The sequence below is a fragment of the Notolabrus celidotus genome, chromosome 5 (assembly GCF_009762535.1).
Source record: "Notolabrus celidotus isolate fNotCel1 chromosome 5, fNotCel1.pri, whole genome shotgun sequence".
Lineage (NCBI taxonomy): Eukaryota > Metazoa > Chordata > Actinopteri > Labriformes > Labridae > Notolabrus > Notolabrus celidotus.
In genome coordinates, this window is record NC_048276.1 from 8,345,687 (window position 1) to 8,364,706 (window position 19,020).

A 19,020-nucleotide genomic window follows, 5' to 3' on the forward strand; every position below is an offset into this window, starting at 1 on the left:
AGGTAAAATGTTACAAGACTGAAACAAGATAGAGGAGTGTGATATGAAATACTTTAACATAAAAATAAAAATAAATTAAAATATAATCATTAAATTAAATTAAATAAATACCAGAAAATAAAACAAAACAAAATAATTTAAAAAAGAACAAGATAGAATAAAAATAAAATAAATACAAATGATGCTTAAACAATTGTCATAATGGTAATCATGCAGTCCAGTGCTAATAGGAAATTACTCAAAATTAAAAGCCAGATTAAAAAGGTAAGTCTTAAGTTCACTTTTAAAATCACACAGAGAGCTCTCTGGCCGGCACTTATGAGGGACACATGAGGAACATTTAAAGGTGACATATCACGCTTTTTTCATCAATATATATTGATCTAAGAGGTCCCCAAAACATGTCTTTAAAGTTTATGCTCAAAAAAACACTTTGAAATCAGATTTTGGCATGCCTGAAAAGCCCTCTTCTTCAGTCCTCCTCAGAACACTCTGTTTTCCCTCTGACCACGCCCCCTCAGGAAGTGGATGTGCCTCGGCTGTCCAGCACGTTGATCTAATGTTTACATGTTGGCTGAATATACACGGCTGCTCAGAGATCACGTTACTTCAACCCTCTGAATCTGATCTAGAATCTGATCCTGACTGAGAGGCGCCTGTAGCAGGACCTTTCTGAACGATGGGTCACAGATTTAGTGTTTCTTGTTGTTTTATTTATCAGTATGTAGATGTGTGTCTTGGTACACAGCTACGAACATGTAGCTATGTGGCTATGCTAACTAGCGCTAGCACTTATCCATGATAAATAAAAATCATCCACTAGATCTTCAAATCTGCAGGCATGTGGAGTAAAACCGACCTCTGCCAGAAAGGCAGCGGGACCTTTTCTGAAGGATTGGTCACAGATTCTGTGTTTATTGTTGTTTTATTTGTCAGTATGTTGATGTGTGTCTTGGTACACAGCTACAGCTACGACAGTCTATGGGCTGAACAAGCTCCGAGCTCTGACTCCGTGACAGACCGGATATTGTTGTTACGTAACAAAAACACGGAAGTCTGAAACGGCTCGTTTCACACACATTTACAGAAAGATGTAGAAATCAAAACAGGGGCAGAATTATTTTTTTTCATTCTCGGGGGGTTTGTAGACATGCCAGGGAAACATATTTCAGGTAGAGAACCATTAAAAAGTCAATTTTGCATGATATGTCACCTTTGAAAGAAGCTCATGTCTTGGTATTTCAACTCCACCAATCATGTAGGCATATCCTCTTACAAAACAAAATCTTAAACAGTATGAGGGTTTCTCTAAATGTGTATCTCTTTTACAAGTGCAAGCGGCTGAAAGCACAGGCTGATTAAATACTGTTGGCAATTGATTCCCCCAAATATATATGCATATTTTATTTTGTTTATTTAGATTATATTATTTCATGGTTATTAAGGATAGACTCTTTTTATTGTGTATCATGTGTACATCCTCATTGAGATGTTTTGTATATAACTAAATGTTCAATAAAAAATAGTAAAATCAAAAAATATTGCGCCGTGCGCTTTTTTGTTGTCATATACGGTAAAGAATAGTCGTCCGGTATGAATGCCTGTTAGGTATTGGCATAAATCATACCTTCCATTTTTGATGAAACTATATTTTAGCACGAAACAATCCATGATTCAATAACAAACTGTTAACATATAAATAATACTAAACATTCACACATAAACGTGATTTAAAAACAGAGCATGAAGGATGACGTGTATGTCTGGGTCCTTCGGACTTCCGGGTGTGTATAAACAGACAGCAAAGGGAGTTACCTCGCTCAAAAGATGCAAGTTTCTGCCTTATTTATCTGTAACTTCACCTGAATGTGTTCATAATAGTTAGAATTCATCAGCATGTTAATAATACTCGTGTCATTTTCTTCGTCAGGTCTAAAGTAACGTTTAAAATCACCCTGACGTCGGACCCCCGGCTTCCATACAAAGTGTGAGTACACACACTCAGCAGTCTCAGCAGTCTCAGCTGCACTGTCACATTTAAAGACATTTCAGTTCAAGTTAGTCACTAATTTAACTTATCGACGCTGTAGATTTAATTAATGATGTAGCAGCTGAATGCCGTGATAATGTGTCTGAAGTGACACGTTTTAACCATGGTGAGAGAACATCTGTTAGCTACAGCTGTGATTCACGTGCTGACACTGATCACACCAGTGACCACTGCTTTACATTTAACTTCTGTTTTTAGGACTTATAATTATAAACCTATAAACCACAATGAGCACAAACTAAATGTGTGATTGTACAGTGGATGAAATTAATAAGTCAGAGGGATTTGTCTGCTGTGATCAGGGCAGATATTCCAGAAGTAACAAGATTTATTTTGACTCTTTTTTTAAATGTTAATGTCAACCTTGCAAATTTACAATCTAAGGCAAGTGAGCTGTATACTTTTATTGATTTAAGCTACTGTTGTGTCAATGATTTGACAAGATTAGACGAGTGGGAAACACACACACACACACACACACACACACACACACACACACACACACAGACACACACACAGACACACACACACACACACAAGTGCCACTGTTTGTACAGCATAATCCATGTTTACAGTGCCTTATCACATCTGAACACAGGCCTGTTTTGAGACATACACAACTACTACTACTACTACTATAACCCCAATGTGAATAAAGCTGGGACGCTGTGTATAATGTTGATAGAAACACAATTTGATGGTTTGCATATCATTGAAACCCTATTCAATCAGAAATAGGATGTAAAGATAGCATAACAAATGTTGAAAACGAACAAATTAGAAATTTGATGCCAGCAACTTGTTTCAAAAATGTTGGGACAGGGGCATGTTTACCGTTGTTTTGCATCACCTCTTCTTTAACAACACAACAGTAATGTTTGGGAATCATGGAGATCAGTTTCTGGAGTTTTGAAAGTGACATTTTGTTGCAGCCTTGCTTTATTTAGGATATCAGCTGCTCAACAGTTTGGGGTCTTCTTAGTCTTATTTTTCATTTCATGATGGGGTGAGTGTTTTCAGTGGGTGACTATTTGGGACTGCAGCCAGGCCAGTTTCGCACCCAGACTCCTCTACTTCAGAGCCATGGTGTAGTAATACAAGCAGCATGTGATTTGGCATAGTCTTGCTGAAATATGCAAGGTCTTCTACTAAAAAAATCTGGATGGCAGCAGATGTTCCTCTGAAACCTGTGTTGTTCAGCATTATAGCAAGCCCCATATCATCATTCTGTACAGTCATGGCCAAAAGTTTTGAGAATGACACAAATATTACATTTTCACAAAGTCTGCTGCTTCAGGGTTTTTAGGTGTTTTTGTCAGATGTTTCTATGGTATAATGAAATACAATTAGAAGCATTTCATAAGTATCAAAAGCTTTTATTGAGAATTACACAGAATTCATGCAATAAGTCAATATTTGCAGTGTTGACCCTTCTTTTTCAAGACCTCTGCAATTCTCCCTGGCATGCTGTCAATCAACCTCTGGACCAAATCCTGACTGACGGCAGTCCATTCTTGCATAATCAATGCTTGGAGTTTGTCAGAATTTGTGGGTTTCTGATTGTCCACCCGCCTCTTGAGGATTGACCACAAGTTCTCAATGGGATTAAGATCTGGGGAGTTTCCTGGCCAAGGGCCCAAAATCTTAATGTTTTGTTCCCCGAGCCATTTTGTTATGACTTTTGCTTTATGGCAAGGTGCTCCATCATGCTGGAAAAGGCATTCTAAATCACCAAACTGCCCTTGGATGGTTGGGAGAAGTTGCTCTCGGAGGACGTTCTGGTACCATTCTTTATTCATGGCTGTGTTTTTAGGCAAGATTGTGAGAGAGCCCACTCCCTTGACCGAAAAGCAACCCCACACATGAATGGTCTCAGGATGCTTCACTGTTGGCAAGAGACAGGACTGATGGTAGCGCTCACCTCGTCTTCTCCGAACAAGCCTTCCTCCAGATGCCCCAAACAATCGGAAAGGGGATTCATCAGAGAAAATGACTTTACCCCAGTCCTCAGCAGTCCAGTCCCTGTACCTTCTGCAGAATATCAGTCTGTCCCTGATGTTTTTACTGGAGAGAAGTGGCTTCTTTGCTGCCCTCCTTGACACCAGGCCTTCCTCCAAAAGTCTTCGCCTCACTGTGCGTGCAGATGCACTCACACCTGCCTGCTGCCATTCCTGAGCAAGCTCTGCACTGGTGCTGGCCCGATCCCGCAGCTTTAACACCTTCAGGAGACTGTCCTGGCGCTTGCTGGACTTTCTTGGGCGCCCTGGAGCCTGTTTGGCAACAATTGAACCTCTCTCCTTGAAGTTCTTGATAATTCAATAGACGGTTGACTGAGGTGCAATCTTACTCGCTGCTATAAACTTCCCTGTTAGGCCCTTTTTGTGCAATGCAATGATGGCTGCACGTGTTTCCTTGCAGGTAACCATGGCTAACAGATGAGGAACAATGGTGTCATGCACCATCTTCCTTTTAAAGTGTCCAGTCACTCAATCATGACAGATTGATCGCCAGCCTTGTCCTCATCAACACCCACACCTGTGTTAATGTGTGTGACACCTGTGTGTCATTGAAATGATGTTAGCTGGTCCTTTTGTGGCAGGGCTGAAATGCAGTGGAAATGTGTTTTTGGTGATAAAGTTCATTTTCAAGGCAAAGAGGGACTTTGCAATTAATTGCAGTTGAGCTGATCACTCCTCATAACATTCTGGAGTATATGCAAATTGCCATTATAAAAACTGAAACAGCAGACTTTGTGAAAATTAATAGTTGTGTCATTCTCAAAACCTTTGGCCATGACTGTAGATCCTGGCTTTTGAATGCTGATTATAAGCCAGGTGGTCCCTCTCCTCTTTGGATGCACTTTTTATACCCACTCATGTTTCTAACCTGTTGAAAATATACCTATCATTTTCAGTTTCAACATTTGATGTATTGTATTTGAACTATCTTAATTAAATAAGGGTTATAATGAATTTGTAAACCTTCAGAGTCTGTTTTTATCAACATTTTACTCAGCGTACCAACTTTTGGGAACTAGTGTTGTACTGTGATTTGTGTACGGGAGTATTTTTAACAATAATGGAATAAACAAGAAAATGGCAGTGCACAATTAATATGTGCTACTTTTCTGTATCTTTTCAATTACAATCTGTTACACGGCACATTCATCATGATAATGAATGTTTGAATGGTTTGGGATTTAATTTTTTTCTGTAACACTAAAGTGCTTTTTTGATTGCTTTCATTTTTTCACTGTCACCCCAGATTAAGTAATTTTACTTTTGAGTGCACAGAGAGCAAACTTTAAAAGACCATTTAAATCATTGTTGTGCATAAGACAAGAGGAATAGATGCACTGATTGTGTGTACAAGGCGAGGAGATGGCTGCAGTAAACAGTCTTTCAACATTAAATTTGACTTCTTAGTCTTGATCTTAAGAAACCCCTGAAGTGGCAGTGTTTTAATGAAGGATGACCTGTAAGAGTGCCAAATGTAGATTGTTGTTTCACAATGTATGTACTTAAAGAAAGACTTCTGATGCTATTGAATAGTGTGAGTAGCTTTGATGATGCAGCACAAAACATCCTTACCCTGACATTTTTTCAGCCAGCTAGAGGAGTATGTTTATTAAAAGCTTTATATTTCAATGAGAAGAGAACTGTTCTGGTGAAACACAAACTACATGATACTATTTTTAATCACAGCAATAGACTATATTTAAATATAAAATGAAAATATGATAACATATAAATACTATTACTACTACTATCCATCATTGCGCTCTCTCTCCATCTCCTCTATCCCTCTTTCCAACCCCAACACGGTCTCAGCAGATGTGTGTCTAACATCAATCAATCATCAATCAATCTTTATTTGTATAGCGCCAAATCACAACAAACGTTATCTCAAGACGCTTTTACAAACATAGGAGGTCTTGACCACACTATGTCAAATTATGAACAGAGACCCAACTTCAAGACAGGGTAAGACTCAGTCTGACCCCACCTTAATCCATCATGAGCATTGCACATCGCAGTATTTAGCTAGTTACAGTGGTGAGGAAAAACTTCCTTTTAACAGGCAGAAACCTCAGGCAGAACCAGACTCATGTTAGACAGCCATCATGCCTCGACCGAGTTGGGTCTGGAAAGACAGATAGAGGGGAGTAAGAGAGAGAGGTGATAGTGATGAGACGAGTCGTAGAAGCTGTTGCCTCTGGAGTGCGGCACGTCCGTATCAGCTGGAGTCCAGATCGTCCGCAGCAGAAGGACGTCTACGGCAGCTCAGAGGAATCTACGAGACAATGGAGCTCAGGGACTCCAGAAAGGTCTATGGTTAGTAACTTTAATGGGACAGGCAGAGTTAAAGTAAGTGATGAGGGGGTTGGGGGGAAGAGGGTGAGCTGGGATCCCAGTGTGTCAGTGTGCCAGTTCCCCCGGCAGTCTAGGCCTATAGCAGCATGACAAAAGCTGGGTCCTGAGACATGAGTCTGGTCCTGCTGGAGGTCTCTGCCTGTTAAAGGAAGTTTGTCCTTGCCACTGTAACTTGCTAAATGCTGCAAAGAGCTCTGCTCATGGTGGATTAAGATGAGATCAGACTGAGTCCTGTCTGTAAGATGGGACTGGATCTTATCCTGTCTTGATGTTGGGTCTTTATTAATAATATAACAGAGTACGGTCTAGACCTGCTCTGTTTGAAAAAGCGTCTTTGGATAAGTTTGTCATGATTGATTGATCGGTTGATTGTTATATTTTATAATGTGTTAAGATTCACATTTTGGATACCTTTATGAAGCTGAATTAAGCGTTTCTGAAGTTGAACTCAAGAGCCAGACAGTTAAACTCTTACCCCCTGAAATTTGTTGACGCACATCATCCGGAAAAAGAGAACATCGAAAACCTGGAGAAGCAGGCGGAGGTCACAGTGCGCTGCATTAGTGCAACCTGTTGCTGTTTGGGAAATGTCTTACACTAAAGCACCTTTTTGTTCCTTATTTACAAGAGTACACATTCTCCATTATCTAGCTAATGTATGAGAACCAGGTGAAACAAATGTAGAAAAGAAGGTTAAAAGTCAGTCTCAGATATCCACTGATGGGAGCCTCTTTCTCTCCCACAGACGTGTGTTCTGCATAATGAAGAGTCAAATTTCCCAACAGACCCTCACATTGAATTTTGGCTTTACTAATCCCAATTAAATATCTGCCGAATAATGAGCCAATGCACTCTATTCTCACCTTAGAGTGTTGACAGGGTGTCAGCTCTCTAATGAGGTCAGACAAGGCCTGGCTGCAGCTGATCATGTGTGAGTTTGAACAGAGGAGATGATAATGATGGTAAATGAGACGTCATATCACTCCTGGCAGAGGACTTCACTTTTAGTCACCATCACTTCACTTTAAACAGGTAGTTTTGTTTTCATTACTCGTTGCATTACTGCCCGCCTCTTCCCAATTTCCCCCTCTGGCTCTTCATCTCCTCTCTGACTTCTTCCTTCACGTTCAAATTACAATGCAGTTACATCTCCTTATGATTCATATTCCTTCTCTCACATCCTAACAACACACTTTGGTTGGTATCTGTTTGTGAAAATGAATGTGGAGGATGTTGCAGAAGCTCCCATGTGAGAGCCTGTTACTACTTCCAATCCTACATCCTCAGAATCAACTCTGACAAATGTGGTTTCAGTCTTCTGAACCCTAAAAAGAAACGGTTACATTTGTTCTTTTCAAAGTCAAAGTAAATAACCAGCCGCAGAGCTACAGAGCCGCTTTTAAAGAGTAATTGGCTTGCCTCTACACCATTAAAGCAGCCGCTGATCGACCGCTCAGGTCACCAGGTTGAGAGATGTATTTGATTACGTGTCATTGCTGCTTTTAGAAGCAAATTGTCGAACAAGGGGAGTGAGGTAACGTCGGATTTGATGGCGTTTTAATGACCTTGTTCAATGTGTTTCTTTGTCACAGATTAAGTGTCCCAGAGAGCACGCCGTTCACAGCGGTGTTAAAGTTTGCAGCTGAGGAGGTAAGCCTACTGTTGGTACTCTGATATAAAAATGCAGACATTCACGGCCAAATTCCACCAGATCTGTGTCCGGTGATTTATGGATAACTGTAAAAAAAAAAAGACATTTTAAAGAAGCTGTTAAGTGAAGCTATGAGAAACCTAAGGACATCCACAGGCTTAAACTTGAAATCCTACATTTCATTTTAAAGTATCAATGCTAGTGTTTCTGTTGAACAACTCAAGCTGCTGTGTTGTTATTGGCTGTGGTGAGCCATGTCAGCTGTATTTGCAAGCTGTACATACTTCAAAATATGATACACATTTATAAACAACTAGCTGACAGCACAGCTTACAACAAAGTACAAACAAAGTATGCTCCTGTTTTATTCAGTGCTTTGTTTTCACGTTAAAGTAACCAGCTTTGATGTCATTGAGGTCCAGAACTCTGCAGCTGTATCCAAATTTAAAAACCCAGCACTGTTTTCACATTTTCCCTGCATGCTGCTACGAGTGATCAGGAGCAACTGACTCCCTCCCTCTCTGTCCCTCTCTGTGGCGCATGCAGGCAGGTGTGAGTGCATTGCTATGGTCATGAGGACGCTCTTTGTCTGTCATTGAAACTTTCTCACGATCCACCAGATTATCAAAGTCAAGATTGTATCAAATTTAAATATAATTAGCCCTCTATATTTTGTCTAGCGCCAAACATAGACTGTATAAATAACGGACGTAGTATCCATGACGTTACCCATCTGTTCCTGAGCGCTGTTTTGAAGCCAATCGTCAGCGGGAGACATATTGGTAATGCTAGACTCAACCAAGCTTAGTGTGAGGTAAAGAGGCGGAGTTTGAGCCTCGTCGCCAACAGCTACAGTGTTCCTGCCTGTCAGTCAAGTCAGTCATGTCCTCATCTTAATATCTTCTGAATCATCATGTTAGAAAAAAATTCACCCCACTGTCTGATAGAGAAATTAGCTATGTAGACCCAAGCCGTTATTTGAACCAGGCTGTAAAAATGTTTATTTATTTGGCAAATATCGTCTTTTTTTAATTGAATTGCAGTTCATAACACTTCCGCATGGGCTTCATATTTTGAGACTGGAGGTTGCCGCTTGGTGTCAAATAATCCCAAGTTTGTTTAGAGAAGTTTTCAATCAAGCTTTATTGATATAAAACCGTTAATACAAATCAAATAAAATTCCAAGTGCTTTACAGCGATTTAAAACAAGAAAAAAAGCAGAAATAAAATATTGGCAAAACATGCTGGATATTAAAAAACAATAAGGGAGTTTGAAATAGAGACTGATGCACACCAACAACAACAAAACATTTAATTAAAAAATCTAAAATATCAAAAAAACATTAAGAAACTAAACAAAAACAAAATAAATTCTAACAATGTATATATCTAAATTGTATTTTATCTTTATTTATCTATTTTTATTTTATTTCATTTCATTTCATTTTACTTATTGAAACTTCTTCTTGATTGTACTTATGTCTTGGTTGGTATAACAACTGAATTCCCCCCCCCCCCAGGGGATCAATAGTGTAATATCTTATCTTATCTTATCTTATATTAAATACATAAAAAGGGTAAGGATAAAAATTGAAGATAAAATAAATGCACTAAAAATATCAAGATTATTCATGTTTATTGTCCTTTTTAATTAAAGCTCCTGTGAGAAACTTTCAGTCAAGATTGGAATATAGAAATTGATGTTCTTGTTTGCTTTTGTAGGTCATAAAGAGACATTACTGTTAATTCCAGTCTGTTTCATAGCCAGACAAAATCTCCTTACTGGAGCTTTAAATAAATCAAATGAATATAGACAAGGCTGTGTTTGAGTGTTTGAGTGTTTGAGTGTTTGAATCTTAACAGCTGGTGAAGAGGCCGTCTTACCACTGAAGTGCCACACACTCCTTTCACAGCCTCATTTTCTGCTTTCATTCTCCCCTCTTCCATTTTATTGACAGATGCAGATGGAGGTGTTAATTTGCTTTTATTATAAAGCAGCATGATTACAGATCATTTTCACATCTGACTGGATCTGTAGACAGTCGTTGGTCTTTTCAGCAACAACACATTGAGTTTTCATTAATCATTTGTTGAAAGTCTGTTTTTGATTAAATCAGCCCGACAACATTTTACATTTCAGCCCGTCCTTTTAGAGATTTGTGTCTCTATCTGTTCGACCTTAAAAGAGAGAAATTACAAGATTAAAAGATCACACAGGTATTGATTTGACGGCTCAGGTCTTAACCACCATCCTTTTTAAAACTACATTTTCTTCTCCACTTTTATGCCGCATAAAACACAACCTTCATTCTCAACCTCTACTTCTCTATATGCTTCCCATGCTACCTGGCAGTAGTTTGCAGAGCAGCTATTTGCTAACCTTATCTCCTCGACGGCAGCCTTCTCCCCTGCACCCTTCACCAGCCCACATCCTCTCTGGTCGTAACCTAAAGTAGGACACGTATTGTGACCCATGCCGAGTGATTTTCTTCCAGAAATGCATGCGTTGCTATCATTCCCTCAAGCTGTCCCCTGACTGCGGTGTGTGTGTCTGTAAATACGGAGGGCCCGAGCTTTCGCGAGAAACACGAGTGTCCTTGAAAAGACAGAAAACAAAACCCACTAAAGAGTTTCACCACTTACTTTTTTAAAGCTCTTTTTTTGAAAATGTCACTGAACAAAGTCTTTAAATCTCAGCGTGCTCGCTGACTCAGTGGAAGTAGCTTCCTTTCTGATGATTTATTCACAGTGTTTTTCAGGCTGAATGGATTTGACTGGAGATATCTGTGGTTATTAAACAAGAGTATTTCAGCACTGCTCAAATCTCTGAAATGTCAAACAGTGGCTTTTTGTTGAAGATTTGAGTGTGATCATTTTTCTGCGCTTCATTTTCTTTGTCTTTTTTAACAGTTCAAAGTGCCCTCAGCAACCAGTGCAATTATCACAAATGGTGAGTTTGGTGTTAAACTGTTTCAACTCATTTCTTCTTCTCCTTTTAAAAGTGATGTTTGTCTCTCATTGACACAAACTCTTACTTCATAAAGAGGCTTAGTTTTTTGGAAACGTTGAGTTTCACTTTTGAGACTCGGCTGACCTTCACAGTCTCAACAAGACGCTCTTAACAATGAACGAATAATTCTGATTTTATTGATGCACTTTGAGTTCAATTTTTTTCTCTAATTCTGTTTAGGAGGCATTAACTAATCTGTGGCCTGTATTGATCTTTGTTTGCTCCCAGAAGGAAATGCATGAACACTAATGCCACTTCTCTCCAGCCTCAGACGTTACTAACAAACATTGGTGTTTATCGATCCAGAGTTTTGTTCTCACAGACAGAGACAGAAGAACACTGGCTAATCAGAGCCAACATACAGCATCACATCTTGTGTGACACACTGCTCCAAGTGTCCGCAAAAGAAACGAAGTTAAAGCTTTTTACACTGTCGTGACAAATAAATCACTTATGTGTTAGGATCCTTACTACCCCTTTTCCACCGAGGCAGTTTCGGGGCCGGTTCAGAGCCAGTGCTCATTTGTGAACCATTGGACTGGAAGAGAAACAGCTCCCGGCCAGGAAAAGAGGTTCCAAAGCAGCACCAACTCTTTGCTGGCCTAGAAACAGGAACCACTTATGTCAGGGGCGAGGGGCGGAGTTGCCGTGACCAAAAAGACAAACCAAATGAGTTTCCGCCAATTTCCTGCAGGGAAAACATAACGAAGACAACACTAATGGATTCCAAGGCTAAGCAGTGATCGGTCGAGGACACAAGCTGCCTCCTTACGGTTTGGTCCTCGCAGGGGATCCAAAACAAGCTTGACGGATCGACCAGGACTAAATCCATTTTAGAAGAGATCCGATTTTTATTGTGAGGGAAAGTTTGTGCTAGGGCTGCTGGGAAAAGCGGTCACGTAGAAGTGACGTCATTACGTGGCTCTTCAAGGGCCTCGAGCAGGTGGAAAAACAAACTGGTGCCGATTTGGTTCGCAAGTTGAACCAGCTCCGAACCAGCACGAGCCCAGAACTAGAACCAGTATCACGTTGGTCGAAAAGGGGTAATTGAAGTGCCCAGCAGAGCCTGTCTCAAAGCCTCTGAAGTCGATACATTAATCCTTCGCAGAACATTTGTTGTAGAAACGTTAAGAACAAATGTTTAGTTAATAGTTTTTTGTTCTTGTAAGAGAGAGAATCATGGCTTCGTTCACAATTTACAATCATTTTAACTGTGTAGCGCCACATAAAGGTTCATGATGTTTACCTCTGTCCTTTACTGGCAGTATTTGGCTTCTTAGAAGGAATATTTAAATGATGGCCACAAGCTGTATGCTTGGTGTTCTTTTGCCACAATGCAGCTTGGTCATAAAAGGGAAAATTTATGGTGGCAAGAGAGAGTATTGAACACTATATTTTTCAGAGATGAGACTTGTGTTAAAATACCTGAGATATGACAGGTATGTCACACAGTGCAGAATAAATCTCTAATCTGTTATCATTGATTATCAATACAAATGATTTTTCCTTTCACTGAGGCTCTCTCATTTTTGTAGAAACACACTGTTGAGTAAATTTACGTTGGCCATTTCTGTTCTGCTTATCTTCATGAAAAATTTTCTGCTGTACATAACTTATTTTTCTCCATTCTCTGCTTTGCTTTGCAGACGGAATAGGAATCAACCCTGCGCAGACAGCAGGTGAGTTTTCATTTTGTTTTAAAGCCAGTGTCTTAGATTAGCTTTCATTCTCTCTACAAACACACAAACACAATGGTTGTTGTGTCCCCTCTATGAATCAACAAGATGTTGATTTTCCTCTCAGTCAAATGTATTACTGTGTGTGGAAGCATTATTAACCTCTGGGTCTACTTTCAAGCACTTAGACATTTGTCAGTGCGCTCTCATAAAAGCATTTATAACCTCGGGCAGTAATACAGGGTAAACTAAATCATGATTCATAATTCATTAAGAAACTGCTGGTGGCATTTTGTAAATAGTTAAAAAGGTGAATTTGATACGGGCCCTAGAGGCCGTGACTTCAGTGGGAGGCTGAGTGAAGAAGGCACAGAAATGTTAACAAGGCTTAACATGAAAAGCCGTACTTCAGGGAATATAACAAATCAATCGGGTGTCGAGCAGTTCCACTAAAATAAACAAGGTTATTTTGGTCAGGTTTGAGGATTTAAAAGGCCAGACATGTGAAGCTTGAACGATGAAGTTACACAGTTAAAGCTAGGGTTGGCAGTCTCGGAAAACTAGCATGAATTTGAATGTAGCATGTCCTCAGGACTCCGTCTAACCCCTCCCCTCCTCCCTCAGAGCTCCTCCAAAACGACGCCCCCCCCCCCCGCTCACATGCACGAGCGCCGCTGACTTGCGACCATATGATGGTGACTGATTCAAAACCGGTCCTCACCAAAACATTCTCATAGTGAAAGTTAAAAACACAAACAAACAGGGCTGCTGTTAGCACTCACAACTGTCATGCTAGCATTATCCAGTTGTACTGGTGACACGATATCAGGAGTAAAGTTATAACACATATAATACTGTAACAGATCTACTGTTTGTTAAACGTGTTCAGTGTAGATGCTCTTAATTCCTACAGTGTTGACAGTCAGTGAAGGCATCAGGAGAGGTGTAGAGTGTGTGAGCTGGAGAGAGGAGAGACAAGAGGAGAAGTTTTTCATTCATTCAAACATTGGTTGTTGTTTTGTTGGTTGGCGTGATCACGGCCGACAGTGACCGGTTATTAAAGGTCAACATGTTCACGAATCGGCTCGTCATCCCTACAGCGTCCGGACAGACGCTACAGTACATCTACATTTTCTGTAGGACTTACTAAATGTCATTCATTCTTCTGCTTGTCAGAGCCCCCGTGGTGAGAGCTTTTTAGACTCTGATCTGGACTACAGTCCTGAGCAAAGCACCTCATCGGGTCAGAGGGGACAGGCCTGAGGTCGAGCGAGAGGGGCAGTCAGTAGAGTCAGGGGAAGCAGCGGCAGGAGACGGGGACTCGGAGTGCACGCCGGGGAAATGTACGCGCAGGAGGCGGGCAGAACGGCAGGACGGGATTTGAATGGTTTAATATTTTGGCACCAAAAACAGTGATTGGTTGGTGTTTTCCCAGGTTTACTCCGGCTGTAAATAGCAGCTTTTCTTCGCTCTTTTTTAAGAACACATTATGTATTGATTGCCATCAGGACATAAAGATCATTTTAACCAGTATAACAAAAAGTGTATCTAAATCTGATTACCAACCCCAGCTTTAAGGAGAAAACATAATAAATACAGCACTTTGCGTCTAGGCAGGTGTTGCATACAAAAGATGTGTGTTATAGATACCAAATGTTGATTTGTCAAAGACTCCTTGTTACCAAGCTGCAACCTCAGGTGCTGAAATATATAGCCAATGTTGGAAACTGCAGTTCCCCAAATGTCCACTTGAGGCAGGACCCCAAAACCAGTGAATCCCCATATTACAATGCCCATGCGAACCATCCAGTCAAACATGTTTACAGCCTGGTACATAAAGCAGTTTTAGTCTCTGTACCAAGTTTCAAAACTCACCTGTTTGATTTTAGTGAAGCTGAGAGTGAGGCACAATCAGGGGTTTGGCTCATTTGGTTAACAGGTGGGTGAGTTGTGTCTCCTTGACAGGCAGTAATGTTATGGCTTCAACTCAAACTTTTTGCAAGTTTTGAGAGTAGTCTGTTGTTAGTCAGAGTCAGCATTTCCAATATGGCGACCACCATCTTTTGGCTTCACAACACCCCTTTAAGAACCAAGAGGAGAGACTGTGTACATGTTTTTTTACAGTGCATGCTTGTTACCCAAGGCTAATATTGCTAAAAAGGAAAAAGTCAGCACACTTAATGTCATTTTAAGGTATTTAATCCAGCATAATCCAGTCACAGCATCGGGCGTGTTTCTGCACAAAGCCTTCCTCAGCATTGCAGGTAATAGCCGGAAATGCCCCACCATTTTTTATCTATTTTATTTAACTTTTATTTTACCAGGAATAGTCCCATTGAGATACAAAGTCTCTTTTACAAGGGAGTCCTGGCCAAGACAGCAGCATAAAAAGTTTCACAAAATACATGGTCATGGTCTGTTTAGGATGTGTCACTGACCCCCTTCCTTGGATATGTGATTCTATGGGATTTTCACCTGAATGTTTTGTTGTGTAAATGTGAGAATCACTTCCCCTTCCTTAAGGGGCATGTCTGGAAATTACCTGTAACGCTTCTGTTGCTGTGACTGGTCTGTGCTTTTGGCCAGATTAAATACTTTAAAAAGGACATACGGCATGCTGACTTTTTCCTGTTTAGTGAAAGTTACATCACCTTGAGGCATTCTAAAATATGTAGCAAGATTCCCATATTGTTCAGAGTGTTTAGTCTGTGGAGCACAGGGCGTAAATGTTCCCAGAGATAATCTACTGAGGTATATCAGAGCAGTGTTCAGTGTGTGAGGATATAAAGGTTAAAGGGAACTTTCTAGAAATAAATCCAAACATCTCACGTTCCCTGAAAGTTGTGTCAACGTTAGTCATGTTTACTGAGTCATGACTCTAAATGCAGCTCCCTGAATCACAGCATGTAGTGTTAGATTTGAAGAAAAAATTGACTAGAGGCAAGCAAGTTGTTAAGTCAGAACCCATTTGACGTTAGATCAGCACATTGTTGAGGAGCCCTGGTGAATCATTTCGCTTCGTGTTTCCCTGAGGTTCTTATTTAATGCGTGGCCCACCTCTCCCTATGTAAGTCATCATTCTTCCCAAAGAAAGGCGTTACGCTTGAGAGCTTTGTCTGCATCAAGCCGGGTGAGGTAATGACCCCTCTGACTAAAGGCAGGATTGGGTTTTTTCTGCTAAGAAAGCAAAGAATGGCAGACATTCATACTCGCCTTTTATCTCTGCAACATCCATGCTGTGTGCGGCCAAGAATAGCCTCAGTTCAGACACCTCTGTAAGATTGCCTTTTTTCACCCAATGGAGCCAATCTCCTCCGTGTTCACATGATTGAACACACTGTGAAAATTGATCCCATGTCACTTTAGACACTCCTTTTTTTACACGTCTTTAGAAGGCCAGTGTTGTACGTTTCCTGCGGTGCACTCCCACTGATGGTTCTGGTAATGAGTTGTGTAGTCTAAGCATGATTGCAGGCTGAGGGAACAAATTAATGAAGGAAATGGCTATGTGTGTGAACACTTGAATGCATTTCATATCTGAATAAGTGGCAAACAAAGAAGGACATAAATACAAATTAAGAAAACAGGAGGTGAATTTGTTCTTCAGTTTAGGTGTATAGAAGCCCTAAGAGGCGAAGCTTTTAATCTTTAACATTTTTTTTTTCTCTTCAGACTTTCATATGTGGAAAAAAAGGTTGGGATTTTGATCTTAACAGTGTTAATTTGATACTCTTTGGCTACAAGATGGTTAAGTTTAACACCACTTCCTTATTTGAACAGCACAAAAAGCTTTCTAGTTTACTCCCAAGAGAGTTTTATTTATCCGATTGTCCATACACTCCAAGGGACATATTTTCTGCTATCAATAAGCTTTAGAGTAACATTGCTAATGCTGTGTATTTATAGCTAGTGATATGTTGAATAAACAAGGTATTTTTTAGGGAAGTAGAAAACATGCAACACAAAAACTACCTTAAACGACAGCAGTTATAGCAAGTACAAAACATGAAGAGGGAAATAAACATTTTTTAGTGCAATAAAACATTTTTTTAGCCATTATTATCATATAGTTTAATAAAGGACAATTAAAACTATTTTTCTTTCTATTTTGAAGCTCCTTATTTTGTGTCGTGGGGTGACAAACAGCCCCAACCTCTCAGGCATGCATGTAGAATAGTTATGTACTACAGCCTCTAGTGGTAAAGAAGAGTATTACAACAATGCACACTCAAAAAAAAGTCTTTCATTAGCCCAAACTCTTTTATTCACCTGTTTTTCCAAGTTGATAGTAAGTAACTCTTGATCATGATTGTGGTGATTTTTTTTTCACTTTTTTTTGGCAGTTGAAAAAAAAGGAAAAAACTAACCCAGGAAAAAAAGTTATTTATTTATTTGGAATTATTATTTTTTTTCTATATTATTTTTTATTTTATCAGTTTATTTTTTTTAAATGTTCTCATAATTATTTTTTAATTATTCTGAATCATTACCAGATTTTTAACAGCAGAATTTTTTTTAAATCAGAGTCGAAATTAATACAAAATTAATGCAACGCTGTTTTCTCTACTTGCCCCTTGGGGCCTGTATATATTTTTTCCCATCAGTTTAACAGTAAAAAAAAAAAAAAATGCTAAATTTTAAACAGAATATTTTTCCAGTCAAACTTTGGAACTTTAAAAAAAAATTTTGTATTGGTCTTTTAGGGCTTCCGTATAGCATCTCTTTAACCTATACTTAAAACCTTATCATGTGATCCAGTTGTCTGTTCTTCATCATTGCTCTTTGTGAAAGAAATCTTGATCTCATTGGGTTATTACCTGGTTACATAGTTTGTTTATTAAATCCCAACTCTTGTCCTGTATGTTAAGTTTAAGGAAAATCTGAATCTAATATAAAAAGTCTCCTGTGTTGGTCCCCACTTTCTTGAGCAAACCACCTTTTTCTCAGAGTATAAACTGTCTCACCACAGAGAATAGAACAAGTTTGTCTTCCAGATGCTGAGTTCCCATGGCGTCCGCCTTATTGACACTAACATCCCTCATTAGAGAACCCAGGTGATAAACTGTGATCTCACTGCGCTGTTCTTTGCTGTCTTGCAGGGAACGTGTTTCTAAAACACGGTTCAGAGCTTCGCATCATTCCCAGAGACAGAGTGGGAGGACAAGGAGACTGACGCTGCTTTTTTCACGTGGACGGCATAATGACTCACCCAGCAGGATCATATAACTCTTGAGACCGGGGAAACACCTCAGTGTGTTTCATATTTATTTTCTGGCAGATAGCTCACACTGACTCACATGAGAGTGTGTATATTTAAACTTGATGAGGACATGCACTCACACTTGCATGCTCCCTGCTTCTTCTTCTTCCTCAGTCAGTCAGTCAGTCTTTTTTTCCCACAGTCAGTGTAGTTGCTTCAAAAGATTGGAGTGACATCAAGAGTTCCCCAAAGCCCTGATTAATTAATACACAAACAGAACTGCACCATGGGAAAGATTTTAGCTAAGATTAACAAACAAATGAGTCAGCTGGAGCTTTTGTATCTTTGTAAATGAAAATAAACCATCAGTATGTCAAACAAAATAATGGTCTATTTGCAGAGTTTGTATTTGTCTCTATTAGCATCATGAGAATGATTAGTTTCTGATTGTGTACAATGTGCTTTAAAGGGACAGTTTTGAGTTGTTTTTTTATTACTGACACATTCTTCAAATAAAAGGATTAATTTGCATCATGAAATGGGCTGAGCTTGTGTGTTGATCCTTTTAAAACTAAGTATAACATATATAGACAGTATTAAGTCATATAAATCTATATTGTAAGGACATTTAAAGAGATTTAAATTTGACTTTAAATCTCTGAACCTCTGCAGGATGTGGATCTTTGCTGCCCTCTGTCAGATTTCACATAAACATCAGTTGTTACTCAACCAAATGCCTTACCTCTGGGTTCCTCTGTATGCCCCATCTTCACATATTAAATATAAATATAAAATGGAAATATCAAGTATTATAAACTTATAAGTTTGAACTTCTAGCTTAATTTAAAGCATGTAATAAGGAATCAAGGCATGCATCCAACATCCAGGATTGACTTTACTTACAAAAGCCTCAAAGTGTCACAATGGCAAACACTTCTTTCCATCTGTGAAGCAAATTCATTGTTTGATTTTCTTGCAGTCTTGTTTTTTTTTTTTTTCTTTCAGCAGGATCTGCTGGCAATTCAAATAAATAATAACTGAATTAAAAGATCTGCCTCCA

The 19,020-nt window shown here is 39.4% G+C and overlaps 1 protein-coding gene across 1 annotated transcript; it reads left to right on the top strand.

Moving 5' to 3' along the window:
* The first annotated feature begins 1,701 nt into the window (after positions 1–1,701).
* ufm1 (ubiquitin-fold modifier 1) lies at positions 1,702–18,343 on the top strand. Its single transcript, XM_034684587.1, has 6 exons — positions 1,702–1,829; positions 1,931–1,987; positions 8,016–8,073; positions 10,985–11,024; positions 12,731–12,763; positions 17,860–18,343. Coding segments are annotated over exons 1-6 (264 nt in total). The 5' UTR covers positions 1,702–1,827; the 3' UTR covers positions 17,934–18,343.
* Positions 18,344–19,020: the final 677 nt, after the last annotated feature.